The following is a 25,403-nucleotide window of genomic DNA, read 5'->3' on the forward strand; positions in this document are numbered from 1 at the left end:
AGCCTTTCGCCCGAAGACTGCTGGGATAGGCTCCAGCACCCCCGTGACCCTCGTGAGGATAAGCGGTAAAAAATGAATGAATGAATGAAAAGCAAGTCAAACTTTTACCAGACAGAAATCATAATTGTATGATGAAGTGGTGAGATAATAAAGCCCAAATATTTGGAAAATGATTTCTTAATTTTGCAACAAAAGCATGTCCAATCAACTTACAATGTTACCATAATCAAGGTTAAGAATCAATAATAGAATTGTAATATATGACGAAAAATGTAATATCATGAGAATAATGTAATATTGCAAGGCTGAAGTTGTAATTATGATAATCAAGATGGAATATTTTTAGAATAAATTCATAATTTTGAAGTCCAATGAAAGTCAATTATTGAGAATCCAGTTATCCCCCCCCCCAGAAAAAAGCTGTATATTATGAGAAAACCATGATAATAAAGTTGAAGTGTTTAGAAAGTAATCCTATAGACGATCACGATCATGTGATTACACTAATGAGATCAGTTGATAGTACTAATAAAAAAAAACAAACGCTGTAGAATGAGAGGTTTTTTTTTTTCGAGTGCACACAAGTGGGAGGTGTTATGGTTGGATGCTTGTGAGGAAGATGTCATTAACTGCAGGCCAGCTTAAATGTGACCACAGAAAACAAAGCACAGCGGGGGTGGGTGTTTTTTTTTGTCAGGGAAAAGGTCTTCTTACTGTTGTTGGTGTTTACAATTTGGGGAAACGCTGTTGATCCTAATTGCTGCAGTTGAATGCAGCAGTGAAAGCCATCAATGTTTACAAGGTTTATAGGCCAAATACTAGATTGGATATATTTTGCTAGTTTAACACAGGTTAAAAAAGGTAATGTTGGTTCCTTATCAATGAAAGTAAACCGTAGCCTTATGCATGTTTGTGTATATAAATTGATTTTTATTTTATGATGGATATAAAATAGACAAGTATATGGTTGTAATAATTGTCAGAATATTTGGGGATAAAAGGGTGGTAAATTTACAAGAGTTGTAATATTAAACAGGGGGGAAGGTTGTCGCTTTAGGAGAACAAAGTCGCAGTTTTACAAGACTTAGACATATTTATGACTGAACAATTTTCATTTTACCACAATAAATATACATATACTATACATATGACAATGAAGTATTATTAATATTGCGATGAAAGGTTTTACATTATTATATTACGACAACAAAGCATAAATATTATGAGAATGTAATATTACTAGAAGTCTTAATATTAGCAATTTTAAGAATACATTATTACAAAATAAAAATAATATTGTAATGTTGTGGTTTCACAATAAGGCAAGACAAGTTTATTTATAGAGCCGCATTCGTACACAAGATAATTCACAGAAGAGAAGGGTGAGATCACGTCACAAAATCATTTCATAAAAACATACAATTTTTCTAAAATCATGACATAAATTTACATACATTTTTCCGAAAAACAAAACAAAAAAGGAAAAAGAAATACAAATGAATACAGATAAAACGTAATATAAAATAAATAAACAAATCAAGAATAAAGAAAATCAATCAATCAGTAATAAATAAATATAATAATAATAATAATAAAACGGCAAATAATAAAAACTTAAGAAACCACATATAGTTGGTGGGTAGACAAATTATTTTTTTCAGATTAAAATGAACAAAGCATTATTAGAGCCCTGTAGACATGACAAAACACGACTATAGTCACATTTATACTTTTTTTATTTACAACATATTGCGCAACTGCAGGGTCTTGTGACACATGCTAACTCGCAAACTAGAGAGCTAGCGACCTAAACGGTAGCCTTCAAGTTATTTCCTTTAAACTTAAATAGCCAAAAACTTACCACTTCCACACGGATAGGGAGGATAACTATTAACAGTTATTTAACCTTTAACATGAACATGAATCAAACGTAATAATTTTTTCTGGGTACATGATACCATACAGCATCCATATCAAACTTGCGCGGGCCGCACTAACATTAAACTTTCATATCAAGGCGGGGGCCTCAAACTAGTGTCCTGCGGGCCACATTTGTGTTTGAGACCCCTGCTGAATACCTTGTGGATTTATTGTTGACTTAGTGTTCGGGTAGTTGAGATAATGATGAGTTGTCATGCTGACACGGTTCATTGCACAAGTGGACCAATACTCGGTGGGTGTCTGCATGAAAAAGGCCAGCATTGTTAGTCCAGTGAACGGCATCATCATGCCACGGCATCAAATGCACACTTGAATGGAAGTGTTTTCAGCTTGGATTTGAACATGACCTCTAGTGTCCTTTTTTGTGCAGAACAAAGATCACTGTGGTCATCAGTGACCATGCATTTTTAGTCTGTTATGTCTCATATGTTAGCTGTGATGCTGCATAGGCTAAAAATAAAACCCGCGATGTGTTTGAGGTGTGGACAGGGAATGCATTCCACAGCTGGCCAACACATTCAAGCCTAATTCCATCTGTAGTCACCTATTATGCTGTGAGGCTTTAGCTGACCCCGAGCTGCTATTAATAGAGGAAAAAGTGCCGCCATTTGTTTCATCATTTGCTGAAATTAAGTTAAACCTATGTTAAATTTAGAAGGTATGCCAAAGTGAATGCAACAAAGCACTATTCATATGTCCACATTGCTGAAGTTGACATCATTTTAAAATTGCCACATGACATTAGTTGATCTCTTGTGGTGATGGAATCTATTTTTGAAGATGATACAGTATCCTAGATAAAAGGGATTCCATATTGTGGAACCATACTAACATGGAGACTAGTCATGGAGACCAATGTTGTGTTTTCACCCCGTAGATGTAATATTAAGTCTTTTGTGACTCCAGCCAAGTAAAATATCCCATCCGTACTATTCAACGCTAAGCTCTTCTTACACGCTCCATGGAACCCACTGAACATACCCCTAATTGGCTTTCTCCATACGAAAAGCTGCTGAAATGAAGCCAAAAACAGTCTTAAAGGTTCTTCAGTTACACTGTAAGCCCTTAAATTAATGGAAAATGTCATTCACACCTTCTCAGCTGTGAATAAATCCACTCGTGATACTGTCAACAACTCTAGTGATGTTCCACACATTGTGCTTTTTTTTTTAGGATGCAATTCATGGAAATGTTATTCTTTACTAGTCCTAAATCTTATGAGTACAGCTAAGATTAATGACAGGCATTGGAAAGTCTAGTCTGGGTGCAAGCTATTGAAGTTCAACTATGTTTTGTCATAGCTGATGCAGGTATGACAAGGTATTATTTCTAGTACCTGCGTTCGAATCGCTGTTGGGCATCTCTGTGTGGAGGTTGCATGTACCCACGTTCCAAAAATCTTATGTTAATTGGCGACTCCAAATTGTCCATAGGTATGAATGTGAGTGTGAATGGTTGTTTGTCTATATGTGCCCTGTGATTGGCTGGCGGGGAAAGCAAGTCACCAAAGTTTATTGATGTATAAACTAAGAATAAGGAAGAAAAAATTATGGATAGATAATTACTGGAAAATTTAATTTAATTTAATTTAATTTAATTTAATTTAATTTAATTTAATTTAATTTAATTTAATTTAATTTAATTTAATTTAATTTAATTTCTACCACTTTTTTCCTCACGAGGGTCGCGGGGGTGCTGGAGCCTATCCCAGCTGTCTTCGGGCGAGAGGCGGGGTACACCCTGGACTGGTCGCCAGCCAATCACAGGGCACATATAGACAAACAACCATTCACACTCACATTCATACCTATGGACAATTTGGAGTCGCCAATTAACCTAGCATGTTTTTGGAATGTGGGAGGAAACCGGAGTACCCGGAGAAAATCCACGCATGCAAGAGAACATGCAAACTCCACACACAGATGTCCAAGGGTGGAATTGAACCCTGGTCTCCTAGCTGTGAGGTCTGCGCGCTAACCACTAGACCGCCGTGCCCCCTTAATTTAATTTAATTTAATTAAATTTTGGATTGACAGAGGATTTAGTTTTTTATTTTTTAAAAATGAAAGATATATAAAGTAAACGTGGAAAAATTTAATTTAATTTATAATTTTGGATTGACGGAGGATTTATTTTTTTGATTTTTTTAAAATGAAAGATATATAAAGTAAACATGGAAAAATATATTTTGAGCGTGTTACAGTGAACTGTAGTACAATGCCACACTATTTTTAAATTAATTTAGTAGGATTTTGTACATAAATTAGCCATCATTAGTAGTGTTCAATGACATAGCTTTGACATGGCCCCAATCCTTTAATCGTTAACCCCCTTTAGCCTTGAATATATAGATTTTTTAAAACTGTTTTTACAGTACAGGAATGGACTTTAGTCAAATAGTGGTGGAATTTTTGTGCACTTTCAAACTATCTATCCATTTTCCTGCGGTTATCCGGGTCCGGGTCGCGGGGGCAGCAGTCCAGACTTCCCAGTCCCCGGCCACCTCGTCCAGTTCGACTGGGAGGACACCAAGGCGTTAGTTCCCAGGCCAGCTGTGAGACATAATCCCTCTAGCGTGTCCTTGGTCTGCCCCGGGGCCTTTTCCCGGCTGGGCATGCCCGGAACACCTCACCAGGGAGGCATCCGGGAAGAAACAGATTTGGCCGCCAAAGACCAGGTCGCCCAGGCACCCGCTCTTGACCACTACCCAACACACCGGGACCCTTATGCTTGCGTGTGGCTTCTTCGGGCTTCTTCACCCCATGGGTGAAGGCCCGACCACCAGGCACTCACCTGTGAGCCCTTCCTCGGGGCCTGGCTCCAGGGTGAGGCCCCGGTATCCCACATCCGTGCGAGGTACGGTTCCTCCTCTTAGTTTTAGTCATAAGGGTCTTCTGAATCACTCTTCCGTCACCTGGGACCTGTTTGCCTTGGGAGACCCTACCTGGGGCATATAGCCTTAGACAACATAAGGTCAACACGATAAGGTGGTGATTCACGGAGAAGACTAAATTCATCCAAAAAGATGCAGGTTTGTACATTTAATTTCAGTGCGTAATGAACATTCATGACTACTTGTTCTCTAAATGGCAAAAGCAACCACTCACCCATCTATATTATGAAAGCTGGAGCCTATCCCACAAAGTAAAACAAAAGTAAAAACAAAATGAAAGAGCATTCATAAAGCCGCAAGAGCCTGCAGCGTGGAATCCATGTAGGTTATTAGTCACACCTGTGCTTTTTTTACACAACGGCGAGATGTCAAAATACCTGCAAAAGACACCTCTGGGGTAGTGGAGCATAAATATGAACTGGAACTGTCACATTTCCTCAGTTAAATCATTAAGAAGAAAATGAACTTGTGTTGAGATCATTTCTCACCTGGTTGGCAGGCAAAGCAAGTATAAGCGGCCATGACAGCTCCGTTCCTTTCAGGAGTGTCAGTAAAACGAATCCGATCCTCTTGAATGAAGATTTATATGCTTATTAGCTACACCTGTGCTGTAGTCAGTCAAAAAGACCTCCCGTGAAAAAGGGTGTCATGACTCAAACTCAGTTTTAGAAGTTTTTTGTTTTTTTTTTTGCTTCAACATGAAAATAGAAGAATTACCCTTATGGAAAAAAAAAATATTGCAGTATATTGGCAAATATAATGCAATGTATTAGGAAATATATTTCCATATATGGGATCTTATGTTTATATTTTCCAATATATTGCAATATATGCATAGATCATATATGTGTATATATTGATATCTTGCGATCAAGACCAAAAAAGGACTATATTTTTACATATATGAAATTGCATATAATTTGGGATATATAAACTCATATATTTTTTTTTTTTTCTCCGGGTACTCCGGTTTCCTCCCACATTCCAAAAACATGCTAGGTTAATTGGCGACTCCAAATTGTCCATAGGTATGAATGTGAGTGTGAATGGTTGTTTGTCTATATGTGCCCTGTGATTGGCTGGCCACCAGTCCAGGGTGTACCCAGCCTCTTGCCCGAAGACAGCTGGGATAGGCTCCAGCACTCCCCGCGACCCTCGTGAGGAAAAAGCGGTAGAAAATGAATGAATGAATGAATTATGTATTTGGATTTAATATATTTCAATATATTGAAAGCGGCAATCATTTGTATAATCTGCAATATATTGCCATATATAGATGTACAAAAATATATTCATTCATTCATTCATTCATTTTCTACCGCTTTTTTCTCACAAGGGTCGCGGGGGTGCTGGAGCCTATCCCAGCTGTCTTCGGGCGAGAGGCAGGGTACACCCTGGACTGGTCGCCAGCCAATCACAGGGCACATATAGACAAACAACCATTCACACTCACATTCATACCTATGGACAATTTGGAGTCGCCAATTAACCTAGCATGTTTTTGGAATGTGGGAGGAAACCGGAGTCAAAAATATATTATTCCATGTATTTATAATATAATGGAAAAATAATATATTATAATATAATACAATATATTTAAAGTAATATATTGATAAATATATTTTCTTTTCGTAAGGGTAGACACTGTGTCTCTCCAAGAGGAGGCTCCTGGATGGCATCCCAGTGCACTTGTGATGAGTCAAAGGGATTAATAACATCTTCCATCACATGCAGCTTACTTTCAGCTTCTCACTTAAAGCCTTCCTGTTAAAGTATCAAAGTGAGTAGTCGTAAGCTTGTCAGAACACGGTGCTCTCATTTCCTTGAAGACTCCCACCCTCCTTTTTTTTTTTTCTCCCCCCCAAAACACATAAACACCAGGTAGCCCCACCTGAATGGACTTCTTCACCTTTGCCCTCTTGACTAATTTCTGCCCCTCCCTTCCAGTCCTGTTCTAACTGACGCCGTCTCCATCTGTCTGCAGACCTGAACGAGTGCGGACTCAAACCTCGGCCCTGTAAACACCGGTGCATGAACACCCAAGGCAGCTACAAGTGCTACTGCCTAAACGGCTACATGCTGATGCCTGACGGGACATGTGGAAGTGAGTATGTTTTGCGGTAATGCATTTCTAATAATGCAGGTCCAATGTGATTTTTAAATGTTATTTTTGTAGATTATTGCAATTAAAACCAATAATTCAATAGTCAAACTCATGAACTATGAACAAATTATAGTGGTTCCTCCGAGACGTGGTGTCAAAGGTATCAAAGGTTCCATTTAACTAATGTTCACATATCACAGCCATAAACAATGAAAGCCAATGAAAGGGCATTACGAATAATTCATAAGGTTGGGTTTTTTTTTTATTTTATTTGGGCAAATATATAAAACATTACAGTGCATTTCTTACATCAATCAAAATATAACTTTCCATTATTTACATTTGTATTCAACTATCTGATCACAAGCCCAAAAGGAGTACGCTGAAGCAAAAGCTTATAAATGCCTACCCCTTTTTGTAAGATATAATCATGCTCATGCCACTGTCTTGTTTTCCCCTGTTATTATTATCATTGTAATATTATTATTGTTATTATCATTATGATCATTATTGTTATAATCTTTATCATTATTACCATTATTATTGTTATTACTATCACAATTATTATAATCATCATTAATATTATTATTAATTATTCATTATTATTATAATATTAACAATGATTATTATTATTATATTATTATATTATATTATTATATTATTATATTATTATATTATTATAATATTATATTATTATATTATTTATTGTATTATTATATTATTATTTTCATCATTAGAGTTGTAACAATTTTTGGATTTTTTTTTAATTATTTAATTTAATTTTGATCACACAAATCCATTATTTCTCAATTCAAAAATTCTAAATACAAATTTAGTAAAATTATATGCAGCCAAGTTTATGTTTTAAGAATTTCGCAATGCACTACCTGCTAATATCCAAAATATTGATAATATTGAAAAATAACATTTTCTCATAGAGATACGCCGTATGATTTACAAGGGAATTTGGGAATTTGATTATTCCAAAGGTAAATTCCACCAGGAGATGTTTCTCTTTATCAGTTTGTGGGGTTAATTGAAGTATTTGTACTACTACAGCTGGTATTAGAAATCCCTTCACATGTATAAATATTAATAAATGCTGAGGTATCACTAGGAAGAAAGGGGGAAAAACCTGCTTTTTTTGTTTCCATTGAATTACCCTATAGATATTGGAGTGGGATTTAATAAGTTTTTACTTCTTCCTACTCCATTTCGAGCTTTCAATGTGTTGTATATTATTTCTTTTGTTCTGTTCTTAATTTATTTCAGACATGCATACTATGTTACATTATTGTTTCTCTCATATACACTTACAATATTCATTCATTGATTTTCTACTGCTTTTCCTTACGAGGGTCGCAAGGGGTGCTGGAGCCTATCCCAGCTGTCTTCGGGCAAGAGGCGGGGTACACCCTGGACTGGTGGCCAGCCAATCACAGGGCACATATAGACAAACAACCATTCACACTCACATTACACTTACAATATCTATTTATATATATATATATATACATATACATACATACATACACACACACAACACCTCATTACTACACATGTCTGAAAAGGAGCAGGAAGAAGCAAAGCTTATTAAATCCTACCCCTTTTCCACGCCATAGCAGTTAGCAATTCAATAAATGATTTTTCCACACTTCATTCATTCATTCATTTTCTACCGCTTTTCCTCACGAGGGTCGCGGGGGGTGCTGGAGCCTATCCCAGCTGTCTTCGGGCGAGAGGCGGGGTACACCCTGGACTGGTGGCCAGCCAATCACAGGGCACATATAGACAAACAACCATTCACACTCACATTCATACCTATGGACAATTTGGAGTCGCCAATTAACCTAGCATGTTTTTGGAATGTGGGAGGAAACCGGAGTACCCGGAGAAAACCCACGCATGCACGGGGAGAACATGCAAACTCCACACAGAGATGGCTGAGGGTGGAATTGAACCCTGGTCTCCTAGGTGTGAGGTCTGCGCGCTAACCACTAGATCGCCGTGCCACCCTTTTCCACACTTATAGTCAAAAAAAATCTTACATAAGACAAAACAACAAGACTGTTGTGGTCTTGATTGTGCGATTTGTGTGTATCTTATTGTATGTTTGCGACATTTCATTTGTTTGTTTTTTGTGCTCGAAATAAAATGACAAACAAACAAACAATAAAAGTCTTCCCCAAACTGATTGAGGGGTGACTCCGGGTTCCAGCTTCACCCCTGATGGACTGATAACGTGGTTTCTCCCATTACATTCATTCCAAACTTGAGAACCTTGAGAGAAAATGCACTTCTTATAGTCCGCCCTGCGGCGTTTCCCACAATGGGAGTCGATGCCCGTGCATGTCTCCCTATAAATTCTCCTCCCCACCTAATAAACATTCTCTTATGTTTTTTCTACATAAGCATACTGTCATTTCCAGCATCTCACTTGTTTTTCATGTTAAAGAAAAGTACGATCTAAATTGCTGGCCGCTCTTCCGATGTTGCTGCCTCGAAAGCACAGCATTAGACTCTCCTGTCATCTGAGCTCTGATCAATAGGGCACTGCAGCATTTAATCAGCTCACTCCACTGTTGTCAGACTGCAGGACACCCCAACAGTTGCTGAAGTAGCTCCGGCAGAATCGGGCGCGGCTTTTCAATTTCCTTTTCAGGGTCAGAAGCTATCAAGAGGGGACACGAGGAAAAAGCCTGTTTATCGTATAATCATTTTGGAGCTGGTTCTTGTCATGCATAAGAGGGAACAACAACAATAACACACTGATGCTGACAATTGATTACTGGTCTTTGAGGGAGTAGAACAAATCAGTCTCAGTTATAGATTAGAGATAGCTAAAAATATAGACTCTGCTTTAAACTTGCATCATGAGCCTTTGTAGGTTCGTAAGTAGGAGCCAGTATCTTTAGGCGAATTGCTTGTTCTGACCAATGATGGATGGTAGGTAGTAAGTTAGGGTTACGGTTGATTGATGGCCAATCAGTTAACTGATGAGCTGTTATTTTGTTAAATAATGTAGGTTGATTAGTAGGGAAGTTCATTCATTTATTTATACTTCTTCTTCTACTTCTTCATTTCTACCGCTTATCCTCACGAGGGTCGCGGGGCACATATAGACAAACAACCATTCACACTCACATTCATACCTATGGACAATTTGGAGTCGCCAATTAACCTAGCATGTTTTTGGAATGTGGGAGGAAACCGGAGTACCTGGAAAAAAACCCTCGCTTGCACGGGGAGAACATGCAAACTCGGTGGAATCAAACTCGGGTCTCCTAGCTGTGAGGCCTACGCACTAACCACTTGGTCTCAATGTATATGTTATATATGTAATTTATTATGTGAATATATATTTTTTAAATTTACTTTAAAAATATCAAAATATTGGTTTAATATCATAAAAATGGGTGGACAAGTGGTTAGCGCGCAGGCCTCACAGCTAGGAGCCTCGATTTCAATTCCACCCTCGGGCATCTGTGTGATGATGATCTTAAAAACGTGTACTTATTTTGCGGAACAAATACTAATACAGTATGTTATGTTAATTTGAGAAGTTTGTGAAACAGCCAACATAAAGGTATTTATAAAAAAAAAAGCTAATATATGAGCTAATATTGCAATTTTTAAAGCTAAAAAAACGAGAATCCATCACTAGAATCATACATAATTGTCGCCAGCCAATCACAGGGCACATATAGACAAACAACCATTCACACTCACATTCATACCTATGGACAATTTGGAGTCGCCAATTAACCTAGCATGTTTTTGGAATGTGGGAGGAAACCGGAGTCAAAAATATATTATTCCATGTATTTATAATATAATGGAAAAATAATATATTATAATATAATACAATATATTTAAAGTAATATATTTAAAGTAATATGGGAGGAAACTGGAGTGCATGCACAGGGAGAACATGCAAACTCCACACGGAGATGGCCGAGGGTGGAATTGAACTCTGGTATTTTAGCAGTGAGGCCTGTGCACTAACCACTTGTACACCGTGCAGCCAAAAGTGAAAGCTAAGGATTATAAATGATGGGAAAAAGTCCGACAAAACAGTGCAGTTCCCCTTAAGCTAGGGCACATATAGACAAACAACCATTCACACTCACATTCATACCTATGGACAATTTGGAGTGGCCAATTAACCTAGCATGTTTTTGGAATGTGGGAGGAAACCGGAGTACCCGGAGAAAACCCACGCATGCACGGGGAGAACATGCAAACTCCACACAGAGATGTCGTAGGGAAGTTGATTTTTCTAAAAAAAAAAAATTTTAAAGATGTGGTGTCAGGTCAGTTGGTCAGACGATTTAATTAACGATGGATGGATAGGATAAGTAGGACTCGGGTCAGCGGTCGCTTTACGGTCTTTCTGTCTGTCATTTTGATGAACGATGGTTGGGTGTGAAGCTACAGTAGGTAAATATAGTATGTCGCTAGGTCAGCCAGGCCCGCCAGTCAGTGAAAGGATACAAATTATGTTTTGAGGCTTCTGTGAAGCACAAGAATGTAACGATGTCAGAGTGTGTGCTGTTCTTTTGTCTGGATCAGCCTGACTAATGCCAAGAAAAGGCAGCAACGCCAGCAACTGAACTGTGTAGGATAAAACCGTGAGAGCGCTCTCCCCCTGGGGTCACCAGCCCCGTCTTAACGTTTGTTGTTTCCTTTGTAACCACCAGACCTTCGCACTTGTGGCATGGCTAACTGCCAGTACGGCTGTGAGGTGCTGAAAGGAGAGGTCCGATGTCAGTGTCCGTCACCGGGGCTACAGCTGGCACCGGATGGCAGAACCTGTATGGGTAAGTGACGTCGCCATCTTTATTTATCTCCTGTGGCCTGAAAACAGAGCCACTGGCTGCCTTCTCTTTCTGGAACCGGAATGCTGTTTTTTTTTTCTTAAGAGAAACCTTCGTGAAGTTTTATATTACATCTTCAGGCCCCTTAGAAACATGGTAAAATAATCTAAATCAATAACTACTATGTAGTCTAAATGGGACCACTATTTATTTTTCTGCTACATTGCTGCATTCTTTCAGTAGGTTCTTCCTGCCCTGCAGCCCCCATATAACACGTGGGTTGGGTAATTGTAGGATGCAGAATGGGCATCAGTCATAAAGACAGTAGGAGGAGACGGAGAAGCAAAGGTTGCTTGCTGCAGGTGTTACACTGGATGCTCCACTTCCTTCTTGAAGTGGCAGACTTTTATGCCCGGCTTATTTTTGTTAAACTTGTTTTAGTAAGAAATCCATATATAGTTATTATAGATATAGTTAATCTTCAAACAGCTAAAATAATGCATAAGGCTAAAAATAACCAATTACCTAAAAATGTCATCCAATACTTCTCTACAAGAGAGGAGAAACACTTAATTCCTAGGACTGCGTTAAAAAGCCATAGCATTTCAGTATGTGGAATCAAACTATGGAATGGATTGAGTAAGGAACTCAAACAATGCACAACGATGAGCCAATTCAAGAAACAATACAAGCAGTTGATGTTTGCTAAATACAAGGATGAAGAGTCTTGAACCAGTCATGATGTGCTATATATATCACTATATTGATAGTTGCTATGGTAACCATTATGTCATTGGATTGTCATATCACCTTGTACTTCGGTACTTGATGAAAATTTAAAAATTTAAAAATTTAAAAATTTAAAAATTTAAAAATTTAAAAATTTAAAAATTTAAAAATTTAAAAATTTAAAAATTTAAAAATTTAAAAATTTAAAAATTTAAAAATTTAAAAATTTAAAAATTTAAAACTCATTCATTATTCATTACCACAAAAAAAATGTCAACTATATTAGGAAAGCAGGAAGTGAACAAATGTAACAGTTACTGATTGTAAAAGTACCAGATGGAGGGGTAGGATTTATCAAATCAAATCAACTTTGTTTGTATAGCACTTTTCCTGCAAAGAAATGCAACACAAAGTGCTTTACAGAATTAAAACAATTTCCACAATTAAAAGGAAAACAATGAAGCAAAAAGAAAGCCCCTCCTTTCCACCCTCCATACTAGACACACACACGCACACACACACAATCACATACAGTAGGGAGACATGGCATGGCATTGAGGATCAAGGAAACGCCACCTTTGGGGCCGTCCACACTGGGAGGAGCTGCAGGCCGTGCCATCGGAGGACCAGCACCCGGGCCCCCCGACTCCAATAGACGGGCGGACCCCCACATTAACGGGAGGAACCCCCAGCCGGCCGTGTCGAAGGGACCCAAGGATGGCACCCCCTCAGCAGACCCGAACAGCCCTCAGTGTGGAGGACCCCCCCTGAGGAAACACTGGAGTTAGAAGCTAGAGACTAAGAGCATAAAATAGGAATAAAAGATAAAACATATCACTGGAGTTAAAAGCTGAAGACCAAGAGCAAAAAATAGGACTAAAAAGATAAAAACAAAACACTGGAGTTAAAAGCTGAAGACTAAGAGCATAAAATAGGACTAACAAGATAAAAACATAAGAAAAGCTTAAAAATATTAGTTAAAAGCCTGATTAAAAAGGTGTGTCTTTAATCTTCTTTTAAAAATATCAACAGTCTCCGCAGTCCTGAGGCTCTCAGGCAGGCTGTTCCACAGGTGGGGGCCATAGTGGCTAAATGCTGCCTCACCATGGGTTTTTGTTCTGGGTTTTGGTATAGCTAAAAGGCCAGTGCCGGAGGACCGCAGGGTCCGCGGGGGTTGATATGGTAAAAGCAGATCAGATAAATACGAAGGTGCAAAACCGTTAAGACATTTAAAAACCAGTAAGAGAATCTTAAAATCGATCCTGAAGCGGACGGGGAGCCAATGCAGTGACTTTAAAGCCGGTGTAATGTTTAATAAGCTTTGCTTCTTCCTACTCCTTTTGGACATGCGGAACTGTGAACTGATTATGTGATGCATTCAATTGTAATCTGATACATATTCAAATGAAATAAAACCATTACCATTACCATCATATGGTACACAAACGGAGGCTAAATAAGTAGTATGGAAGCAAAGGAATGAGCGACTAGGATGTGGAAAGTGAAAGTCACTGCAGTGGTAACAAGAGCTGGGACTCCTGTCAGTGAAACTCACACTAGGAATATTCTAGGAATGGCCCCACTCACTCACAATCCCGTCACCCTAATTTCCACTCGTCTTTGTGCCCGAGAATTAACATCTGCATGTCGACAAAGGTCCATTGTCGTAAAGGAAAAAACAGAAGTTTTACTTCATGAATATAATGAGGGCTGTGGCTAAAAGCTGCTTTGTTCTCTCATCACTCTTGTAGATGTCGACGAGTGTGCCACCGGGCTGGCAGTCTGCCCCAGGTGCAGGAAATGCATCAACACCTTTGGTAGCTACATCTGCAAGTGCCACGATGGCTTTGACCTGCAGTACGTCAACGGGAAACACCAATGTATCGGTAAGTGTAACTCAAACGCAATTGGAATAAATATAAGGAAAATGAAATGTAACAGCACAATATATATAAATAATAGATATCAAAGAATCAAACTTTTGCTATCATTAAGCTTGTTTTCAAGTTCAAATGGTGCGTTCAAGACCACATCAACCAAGGCATGGATGGATGGATGGATGGATGGATGGATGGATGGATGGATGGATAGATATTGCCAACGAAATGTTGTTGCCTGGCTCCCGAATAATAATAATAATAACAATGTGGAGAAAAATTGCACAATTGCACACATAATTTCAATAATTTAGAATAACTAGGTTAGTATTTGTGTGATAAAATGTGTAGAAAACTACAAAATGAGAGGTTCCCAAACTTTTTACAGTCATGTACCCCTTCAGACATTTGACCTGAAGCATGTACCCCCCCAAAACATAAACCTTATTATGTTTATTAACTTAAAATATTGAACATAATTCAATTGTTCATTCATTTTTTAGTAATTTTGTGAAAAATTAACGCATTCGGATAAAGTTTGACATGAGCGCTGATAAATAAATCATCTTACATATCTTTTATTCCACTCTGATATTCCCTTTGAATCTGTTTAATTTGAATAGACTTAATTTGATATAGCCACTCAATATGGCGATGGTTTAAGTCTGCATCTTCATTTCGTACCAAATTGAAGGGGAAAGTTGAACAATCGTGATAAAGCAGCATCTGTCCAAAGGGTTCGTTCAACATTGATGTCTGTTATATAGGTTGTTTGTTGTAAAACCTTTAACTGTATCATTATGATTAAACATTGCATTTTTCATAAAGTAATTATAAACCATTATTAGTCAAAAATAGTGATATTGAAAGCCAAGTTATATGTATGTAGTCACTAGATAGATAGATAGAAAATAGACAATAACACAGCAGTGAATAATAATAATAATAATAATGTGGTGAATAAATAGATGACATCAAATATGAACAGCAATGTACGGCGTAAATAGTAAATTGCACAAATAATTTAAATAATTTTGAATAAATAATAATAATTTAAAGTTTTGCGTGCGGGCAGGTAGAGGGGCTTATTTTACGTTATTTTATTTTACGTTATTATGAGAAAACATGGCATGTCCAACACAAAAGAGTGAAAAAAAAGTTATCCTCACAGTCCGTGTGGAAGTGGTAAGTTTTTGGCTTCTTACTTTGTCCTGCTTTCCCACTCCATTTGAAAACAACTTTTTAAAATTCAGAATAAACAAAGCGGTAGCGATGTCTTGAGTCCCTGTCTTGATCCTGTAGCATGCACATCACAGTTGTGCAATGTGAACAAAGAATAATGTAAGTGTAAGGGTGTTATTTCATGTCTACATGGCTCTAATTATGGTCGTAAAACGTATTTAAAAATTCATGAGTCGGTTTTCTATGCATTAAGTAACTACGGAAATATTCAATTTATTAATCCTGGTCCTACTTTGCGGAAATTCAGACGGACGACTTGATTTTTCACGGTGTAAAGCTTTTTTCATGACAGGGCTGTTTGGTCTCTGCAGTGTTGTAAGTTATATATTTTACATATTAGGATGGCAGCTCAATAGCATCCTGTTGTTCTTTTTTTTTTTTTTTCCTATGCAGATGTGAATGAGTGCTCTTTACACCCGAGTCGCTGCAGCAGCTTCGCCACCTGCTACAACACGCGAGGCTCATACAAGTGCAAGTGCAAAGACGGCTACAGGGGGACGGGACGCGACTGCAAACGTAAGACACTGCAACAAGCGTGGGTGCGGGGGGCTCACTTTTGTGTTTTCTTAGTCCAAAACAGAGAAGGAGGAAAAGCAGCAAAAGCCAAAAAAACGCTTTCTATGACATTCTTTGTAATGGCTGTCAGTCACGGCCTAAATCCCTCTTTGCTTTCTTATCACATTTACCCAGAATGTCACTCTTCCAGTTGGCCACCAAGCAAAAAGAAAAGTCATTGCATGCAAAATATTTACTTTCCAGGGAGTTTCTCCTCTTGGCTTCTCCCACAGTCCATTACTTCCCTGAGAAGTCATTTATATTCAACAATTTCATTTAGTCTCTAACAGACATTAATAGTGTCATGGTCCAACAAGCAGAGAGGACGCCCCCCTTAAACCCCCGTCACTGCCACCTCCCCCCCTTCCCAAGGGCATGAGCCACAAGTGCTCCACTGCAATATCTAACACGGGCATCACATATCAAAGTGAGAAGGGGGACAACTGACCCGCTCGCTTTTGTCCATGCACATTTCTACCCCAGATGTCGCCCCTCATATTCATCACCCCCCCACCCCTTAGTTCGAACAACACCCTACAGACCTCATTCTCAGCTCCTGACATGAAGAATGTGCAGGAGAACAAAAGGAAGGTCTGACACCCATGACATCATCACGGCATGGGTGAGCTTGCTGGCGCTCTGTGCATACAAAACATTCCAACATAGTGAATTAGTATCCAAAGCATACACATGGCCGCTATCTACTATATGTTAGGTATAAACATGTGTGTCCATGTTGGGATTTTACTGTCTACTGTCATTTATTCATTCATTTTATACCACTTTTTCCTCACGAGGGTCGCGGGGGTGCTGGAGCCTATCCCAGCTGGTCACCAGCCAATCACAGGGCACATATAGACAAACAACCATTCACACTCACATTCATACCTATGGACAATTTGGAGTCGCCAATTAACCTAGCATGTTTTTGGAATGTGGGAGGAAACCGGAGTACCCGGAGAAAACCCACGCATGCACGGGGAGAACATGTAAACTCCACACAGAGATGGCTGAGGGTGGAATTGAACCCTGGTCTCCTAGCTGTGAGGTCTGCGCGCTAACCACTCGACTGCCGTGCCGCCAATCCTGATTAATAAATGAAATATTTTGGTTGAGAAAACCTGTTTCTTCTAAAAACATTTTCTTCTGAATACAATTTTTTAACAATATTAAAGCCCTCTAGACATGAACTAACACCCCTATAATCACCTTTACATTTGTTTTACCCAACATAGTCGACATAACGGCAAATAACTTCCAAAAATGAATGAAAAATGCGTTTTTAGTGCCTTGGAGGTGGAAAAGTACTATGCAAGTGAAAGACCATTTACCATTAACATTTAGTGGCAAGAGAGGCTGCACGGTGGGGAGTGGTTTGCGCGCAGGCCTCACAGCTAGTAGACCTGAGTTCAATTCCACCCTCGGGCATCTCTGTGTGGAGTTTGCATGTTCTTCCCGTGCATGCTTGGGTTTTCTCCCACATTCCAAAAATATGCTAGGTTAATTGGCGATATAGGCAAACAACCATTCACACTCACATTCATACCTATGGACAATTTGGAGTCGCCAATTAACCTAGCATGTTTTTGGAATGTGGGAGGAAACCGGAGTACCCGGAGAAAACCCACGGAGAGAATATGCAAACTCCACACAGAGATGGCCGAGGGTGGAATTGAACCCGGGTCTCCTAGCTGTGAGGTCAACGCGCTAACCACTAGACCGCCGTGCCACCCTGTCTACTGTCATATACATGTAAAAATAAGTTAACCAGCATCATAAGCTATTTAGTATTTTAACATTCTTTTACAAGTGTATATGAAATTATACAGTATGTTACAGTCTATAACTTGGAGTAGCCCAGCCCCCTCTTAATTTTTCATAAAGGTGTTTCAGGCTGCAATGGGGACAAAAATCAAAAAAACTGCCTGTGGCTGTGAACATTTGTTAAATGTTAAAGAGACACATTTGAGAGCCTTAATAGGTTAGAGCACGCTATTTAATGCATATTAACAGTCTCATTATGACACTTAATGGCCCATCCTCCGCCTCATTAAGTCTTCCACTACAGTACTTTTACTCTCTTCTCTTTGCAGCCATTCCCAAAGTGGTTATCGAGCCTCCCAGACCACGCAAGCCTCCCCCCAGCCATCACAACCACATCCCTGGCATCGACCACAGAAGGACCACCACTACCACCACCACGTTCCGCCCAGTGGTGACCCAAAGACCAGCATTGCCCGTCGCACCCAAAACGACAACCACCACCACCACAATCCGCCCAGTGGTGACCCAAACGCCAACGTTGCCCGTCGCGCCAAAAACAAACACCACCTCACTCCGCACAGTGGTGACCCAAAAGCCAAGCTTGCCCAAGAGCACCCCAAGAGCAACGACCGTCACTACATCAACAACGACAAAGCCGACCACCACGACCAAAGCAACGCCAACTACCAGGAGGCCGACTGCTCCCACGCGCAAGCCAGAACATGGGGACAACAGTATTAACTGGATCACCAATAAGCATCATCGAGGAGACGTCTACAGTAAGTTATACACAACAATGAACGTGCAATAATACGATTTATCACATACTACAGTATTAATTGGCCCTGTACCCTAGAAACCACCCATGAATGATACGGGAAAATGCCGAAATGATACTGTGTCAAAGCCCAGGGCAGTGATACTGATAAAATATAGAGTTTAACCATGTCCAATATCTGTCCCCGTAGCTGTCCACTCAGAGCGCGCTGCTCTGGTATCGTGCCCGTGAAACAACCAATCAGAGAACAGCACACAAGCGTTTGTTTTGCTGCCGTCTGTGCTCTGTCAACATGTCAGTGGTTGACACCCCCGGCGAAAGACAAATAGGGAAAATAGCAAACAGAATATTAGAAATGGAACGTTTTATCACCATTAATGAGGAGGACACTCTTGAAATGATCGAAAAAACTACAAATGCAAATACAAGTCGGAAAACCAAGGGCGACTGCAACTGCAAGAACGAACGAAGACTGGTAGAAAGTATTCCCCCGCCTGAGTTAGACAAATACGTGTCTATGTTTATTGTAACGTCGTTGCCGACGCTATGGAAAGGACACGACTGTGATCGCTAACAAGCTTTTATTACACAACAATACTGGATACTGTCGGCCGTAACCACGCCGTTGCAACCACCGCCAGCAACGCAACAGTGCTTCCTCAACACGACACGCCCCCACCCCTGGTGCATTCACAGTCACGCGGAACAGTCAGACACTCAAGAGCACAACATGTCAACATGAACACGTCAGGGTCGCTACATTATTTTATCAATCAGAAAAGAAAATGGGGATGAATACGAGCCTGATTCTCTCAAATCAAAATTCAACTCTCTGGCACGTTACATGATGGAAAAATGAAAGTACGTGATAATAAGCTCATGATTAAATAGTATGTCATAATAAGATCATCACATGGTTTGTCTGGTATCAGGCCCAGTATCATGCCCCCAAGTGTCTTAGTGAACTTAATGCAGAGGAGGCATTTTCCTGATGCACATGTATTACTCTTTTGAACGCATATTGTTTAGAGAAGCCAAACTCTTACATAAGTGGCCCCACCAACTAACTGGAACTATGTTCCTCATCACTGAAATCTGACCAGAACTCGGCTGATGGGACAAAGTGGAGTGCAGATAGGGATGTTATACAACTTCATGTAAAAAAAAAAAAAAGTGAACTATCCCTTTAAGGGATAGAAAATGGTGAAAATGTGTGTGTTAAATGTGTGCAGTGGCAAAGTGCGGCGTGAGAGGTGAAATATTTTTGTGAGCAGATGGCACCACGTAATTAGAATTGGGAAAGGGGAACGAAGATTACATCAGCACCTGTTTACATGTCCTAGCTTCCAGACGCTGGCTCCCTGCTGAGCGGTTTATTCAAATAATTGCAGAGAAATGTGAAAGAATGGAGAGCTTTTCATCAAATGCGTCGTTTGTGTGCTTCGAATACCTGAGAATGTGTGTCTAGATCAGGGGTGGGCAAACTACGGCCTGTGGGCCACATCCGGCCCGCCAAGTGTTTGAATACGGCCCGCCCAATCTTTCCAAAGTATTTCATTTAAACTCAACATACAACCTGGCATCATGGCCTGAGCCAACCTTTTGATGGTTTTATCAAATGGTCTGTTGTTTACAAAGTGTTCCTGAAAAAAGGGACACAAGCACATAATAATAATAATAATTATTATTATTATTATTATATTATTGTTATTAATTATTAATAATATATAATAATAACAATAATAATAATTATTATTATTATTAGATTATTAGATTATTATTAGATTATTATAATTATTATTAGAACTACTATGATTATTATAATTATTATATTAATGCTAATTATTATATTAATTATATAATATTATTGTTATATTTGCATATTTTACATAATAATAATATAATAATTATTATTTTAATTTTATTTTAATTATTATAATATTTTATTATTTTTAAAATATTTAAATATAAATATAAAATAATAAATAATAATAGCAGATTGCATGACAATTTTACAGATACAATAATACCAGGTGGACTGTTACCTGTAAAATATATAGTCTGCCCCCCCCCCCCCCCCCCACCCCCCGTAAATTTTGTCATATCAATGCGGCCCGCGAGTCAAAAAGTTTGCCCACCCCTGGTCTAGATATTTAGAGAGGGTCGTCAGTTGATTTCAATTTGGGTCATGTGATCGAGCGAAATGATGAAATAATACCAGCTGTTGTCATATCAACCTGGATCGCAGAGCTTAGCTTAATGTTAAAGCAACATCCTTTTAAAATAAATAAGAATGTGAGTGTGAATGGTTGTTTGTCTATATGTGCCCTGTGATTGGCTGGCCACCAGTCCAGGGTGTACCCCACCTCTCGCCCGAAGACAGCTGGGATAGGCTCCAGCAACCCTTATGAGGATAAGCGGGAGAAAATGATTGAATGAATGAATAATTTCCAGTCTATAAGCCGATACTTTTGTCTTAACTTTGAACCCTTATAGACATCATTTTAGATAGAAGGCTAAAATCATCACACAGCAATTTAACACTCCAAAGGTAGCTATGAAATGTACAAGACAAATACCAACAGAGCTGTTCATTGGCCAATAGTTGGCAACCTGAGGGAGTTCATGAGCTTGGAATCTCATATAAACTCATAAGTACTTGTCTTGTATATTTCTTATCTACCCTTTGATTGTTAAGTTGCTGTTTGATGATTTTGAATGACACCATGAGTCAGGCTATTGACTAATGACAACATGGGATAAATGGTTTCTCTCTCTCTTCAATTTTGATGAAGGTATGGTATTGTTCCCCCATTAGATTAGATTAGATTCAACTTTATTGTTATTGCTCATGTCACTGGTACAGGGCAACAAAATGCAGTTAGCATCCAACCAGAAGTGCAAATTTATAAGTACCTTATTAGTAAATAAATGTAGAAATAGAATAGAGCTGTAAATGGACAGATATATGTACAAACTATAACAGGCTGTGACTATGATACATATGATACACATGATACATATTTATTAGAACTGACCTTATTATAGTACATTATTATACCTTATTATAGTACATTTGGTACGATAAATGAAAATTTACATGGATACATATTATATATTATGCCCAGTAGGATACATTGTGGTTGTCTGCATTTCTAATTTTACCTATTTTCTCAAATAATGGCCTCAATTTTAAAAAAAAATGGTACGTAAATGCTAGCTCCCAAACTAAGATGCCTGGTACTCTCGGCATGTGTCTCAAATTCATGCTCTGCAGTAAGTAAGTAAATACAGCATTTGTTTTTGCTAGATTTCCTCAAACAAGACACCATGAGCCAAATTAGACTGACTCCAAAGTATAATTATAGTATAAGTATGTATAGTATACACTATATAAGTTTGATAAATATATGCTCTCATCTAAACTCAGCATGTACGTATGTCTATTTTCAGCTTCCCACAGTTCAAGTTTCACTTTCCTTAATCAGGGCTGTTTTATTTCTGCACTCCGGATGCTCGATATCCAAGTAGAGGTGGGGGGGGGCGGTGCGGTTAATGTACATTCCTTCAAGTCCAGCTGCACACATATTGAGCTCTGGATGCCAGGGATTGCTGGAGGTTCTGGTACGAATGCGGCCCCCTCACTTGGATGGGTTTGTGGGTCTCAGACGGCCTCGCAGGCTGCCAGCTACTGTGACTCACTGGTTGGACCGAGTGGAGGGTCACAGGACGGCCAGACTGGAGCAGCCTCAGTTCAGAATGTTTTTGGAATGTCGCGACCAGTCCAGGGTAGACCTGGCCTCTCACTCGAAGAGAGCTGGGATAGGCTCCAGCACACCTTTGACCCTAGTGAGGATAAGCGGCATTGTAAATGGATAGATGGATATGTGGATATTTTTTAATGGTCTAAATCAGGGGTCTTAAACACGCGGCCCGCGGGCCAAATGTGGCCCGCAGGACACTAGTTTGATGCCCCCGTCTTGATATGAAAGTTTAATGTTAGTGCGGCCTGCGCAAGTTTGATATGGATGCTGTATGGTATCATGTACCCAGAAAAAAATATTACATTTGATTAATGTTCATGTTAAAGGTTAAATAACTGTTAATAGTTATCCTCCCTATCTGTGTGGAAGTGGTAAGTTTTTGGCTATTTAAGTTGAAAGGAAATAACTTGAAGGCTACCGTTTAGGTCGCTAGCTCTCTAGTTTGCGAGTTAGCATGTGTCTCAAGACCCTGCAGTTGCGCAATATGTTGTAAATAAAGAGTATAAAATGTGACTATAGTCATGTTTTGTCATGTCTACAGGGCTCTAATAATGCTTTGTTCATTTTAATCTGAAAAAATTAATTTGTCTACCCACCAACTATATGTGGTTTCTTAAGTTTATTATTATTATTATATTTATTTATTTATTACTGATTGATTGATTTTCTTTATTCTTGATTTGTTTATTTATTTTTCATCTTATTTTGTGTAGAAAAATAAAAAGTAAGATATTTAAGAACAGTGGAATGTTTTATCAGAGCTTTTCTTGTAGAAAATTGGAACCAAAGCAAAGTTTAAACATTTTTTTTGTTTTAAATAATTTATTTTTTTTTTTGCGAAAACCTGATGCGGGCCAGTTTCACCCAGACCTGAGCTCCAGTGGCCCCCAATTAAATTGAGTTTGAGACCCCTGGTCTAAATAATTGCCTATAAAGGGTTGAAGACAGTAAAAAGGACTGTTACTATGTTACTGTGAGTACTGTATATCCCTAGTGATATTAATTGTGGGAAAGTCTTAACGTTTTATGCATACACAGTCCATGTATTACTCGCAAAAAGCCTCAGGCGGTGCTTGCAGTGAGCATACATAACACATTTTCTTTTTTTTTGTCTCCTCAGTCCCTCGTGTCCGCCCGGAGGACATGCTGCAGGAGTATGAGGTCTTGCTTGGCGATGAGGATGATGAACTCAACGATGACGCAGGTAAGTCAAAATGGCAAAGACAATCTTCTGTGTTGTCTGCATGGTTTAGAGCAAAAATTGACCGTTGCGGCTTGCATTGTGACGCCTGCTGAGACTTTTGCACCTTCACCTACAAAGAAATGAAAAGCAATTTTCACACTGCAGAGAAAGTCGCTTAGTATGTTTACATGCACCAAAAAAACAGCTTGTAAATGCAATTTATTCGACAGATCAAACCTACAGTAAAGTCTCGTTATATCGATATCGGTTAAAACGAATTACTACTTATTACGATACTATTTTCATTTCCCGGCAAATTTCTAGTCTTTATGATATAATTAGTTCCGTTAGTACGATACACGGTTATTATGATAATCCGGTTACTAGGATGCTCTTTTCATCTCCCGCCAGCCAATTTGGTCTGCTTATATCGATACAAAAGCAGCTTAAATCAATCTTTGCTTAAGGATTTCAATACCAAAAAAGAACACGGCGAACGGCTGCTTCCAGTCAACTTTATTTTTCACACTTCCACCACCAGAGTGCAGCACACACACTGGAAAACACCCGTCCCTCGCGGCTACCCCTCCGGGTGGCAACACCTTCCCTATCGATAGTTCCGGGGTGAATTATGTCCCGGTAATCACTACAGCGTAAGTTTATTTTTATTTACTGTAGTACAAAATTTATTGTACTACAAAAGCATGCTAGATACGCAATCCATGAACTCAAGGAGAAAATTACATGCCATATCAAAGATCCGCCCACTTTTAATGCAGTTCGGCGCAGGATCGGATATATGGATAGTCCGGTTATATCGGTATTTTTTCCGACTCCCGAGAATATTGATATAACGAGACTTTACTGTATATTATGCAATACGAAACTGGTTCTCTTTTGCATATAAGCCAGAATTAATTGTGGCCAGGTGGGTCAGGAATTGTGTCAAAAATTAGAAAAACCTGCTGTATGCTTTGAGCTAAGCTAATATGTGTCTATTTTTCAGTACTTGTTACTTGAGCTACGATTTAAATTGTTGCTCATGACTGTAGAAACAAATAGACGCTGTGTTTACCATTCATGTTAATTAAAGATATTATTAGTACAGTACATATAAATGGAGTAAGCCCAATGGTCGTACTTTGTGATGTGAGAAAATAGCCATCAAACTGCAAGATCTCCCTCCAACTATAAACATAGAGAATACATACATTTAGTATATTTATGAATATGAGTGTTCATGTACATTGTGCATGTATATCAGGGGTGTGTACACTTTTTCGGCATGCAAGTCAAAATGATCTACCACTTATTTTATAACATACATATTATGTATGTATACACACTTTTGCATACTTACCTAAATATATCTTGTGGTGTACCCCAGGGGTCAATTTGAGGACCAAAACTGTTTAACCTATACTGCATATAAATGATGTGTAAAGTCACAAGAAGACCTAAAACTAGTACTAGTACTTTGTATATGACCCTACTGCATTCTAGTTCAGGGAGAACAAATACTGCAAGAGCTAATAAAGAATGAATACATTTAAAACGGGGCTGCACGACGGTCGAGTGGTTAGCATGCAGAACTCACAGCTAGGAGTTTGAACCCGAGTTAGAACCCCAGCTAAGGATTGAACCCGAGTTCATCCTCGGCCATCTCTGTGTGGAGTTTGCATGTTCTCCCCGTGCATGCGTGGGTTTTCTCCGGGTACTCCGGTTTCCTCCCACATTCCAAAAACATGCTAGGTTA

The 25,403-nt window shown here is 38.9% G+C and overlaps 1 protein-coding gene across 4 annotated transcripts in view; it reads left to right on the top strand.

Annotated features, from left to right (window-relative positions):
- Positions 1-25,403, top strand: part of npnta (nephronectin a) — a 55,062-nt gene that overhangs the window by 24,818 nt on the left and 4,841 nt on the right. For 2 of the 4 annotated variants that reach the window (XM_058046053.2, XM_058046055.2), the window contains 6 exons: positions 6,819-6,938; positions 11,639-11,758; positions 14,236-14,370; positions 15,997-16,119; positions 18,252-18,701; positions 23,585-23,668. In XM_058046053.2, coding sequence (XP_057902036.2) covers positions 6,819-6,938; positions 11,639-11,758; positions 14,236-14,370; positions 15,997-16,119; positions 18,252-18,701; positions 23,585-23,668 — 1,032 coding nt within the window. The remainder of the gene's footprint in view (positions 1-6,818; positions 6,939-11,638; positions 11,759-14,235; positions 14,371-15,996; positions 16,120-18,251; positions 18,702-23,584; positions 23,669-25,403) is intronic. The other 2 variants (XM_058046056.2, XM_058046057.2) reach the window with 1 other exon arrangement.

The sequence above is a fragment of the Doryrhamphus excisus genome, linkage group LG9 (genome assembly GCF_037039965.1).
Source record: "Doryrhamphus excisus strain RoL-2023G ecotype Guam linkage group LG9, RoL_Dexc_Guam_v1.1, whole genome shotgun sequence".
NCBI lineage: Eukaryota > Metazoa > Chordata > Actinopteri > Syngnathiformes > Syngnathidae > Doryrhamphus > Doryrhamphus excisus.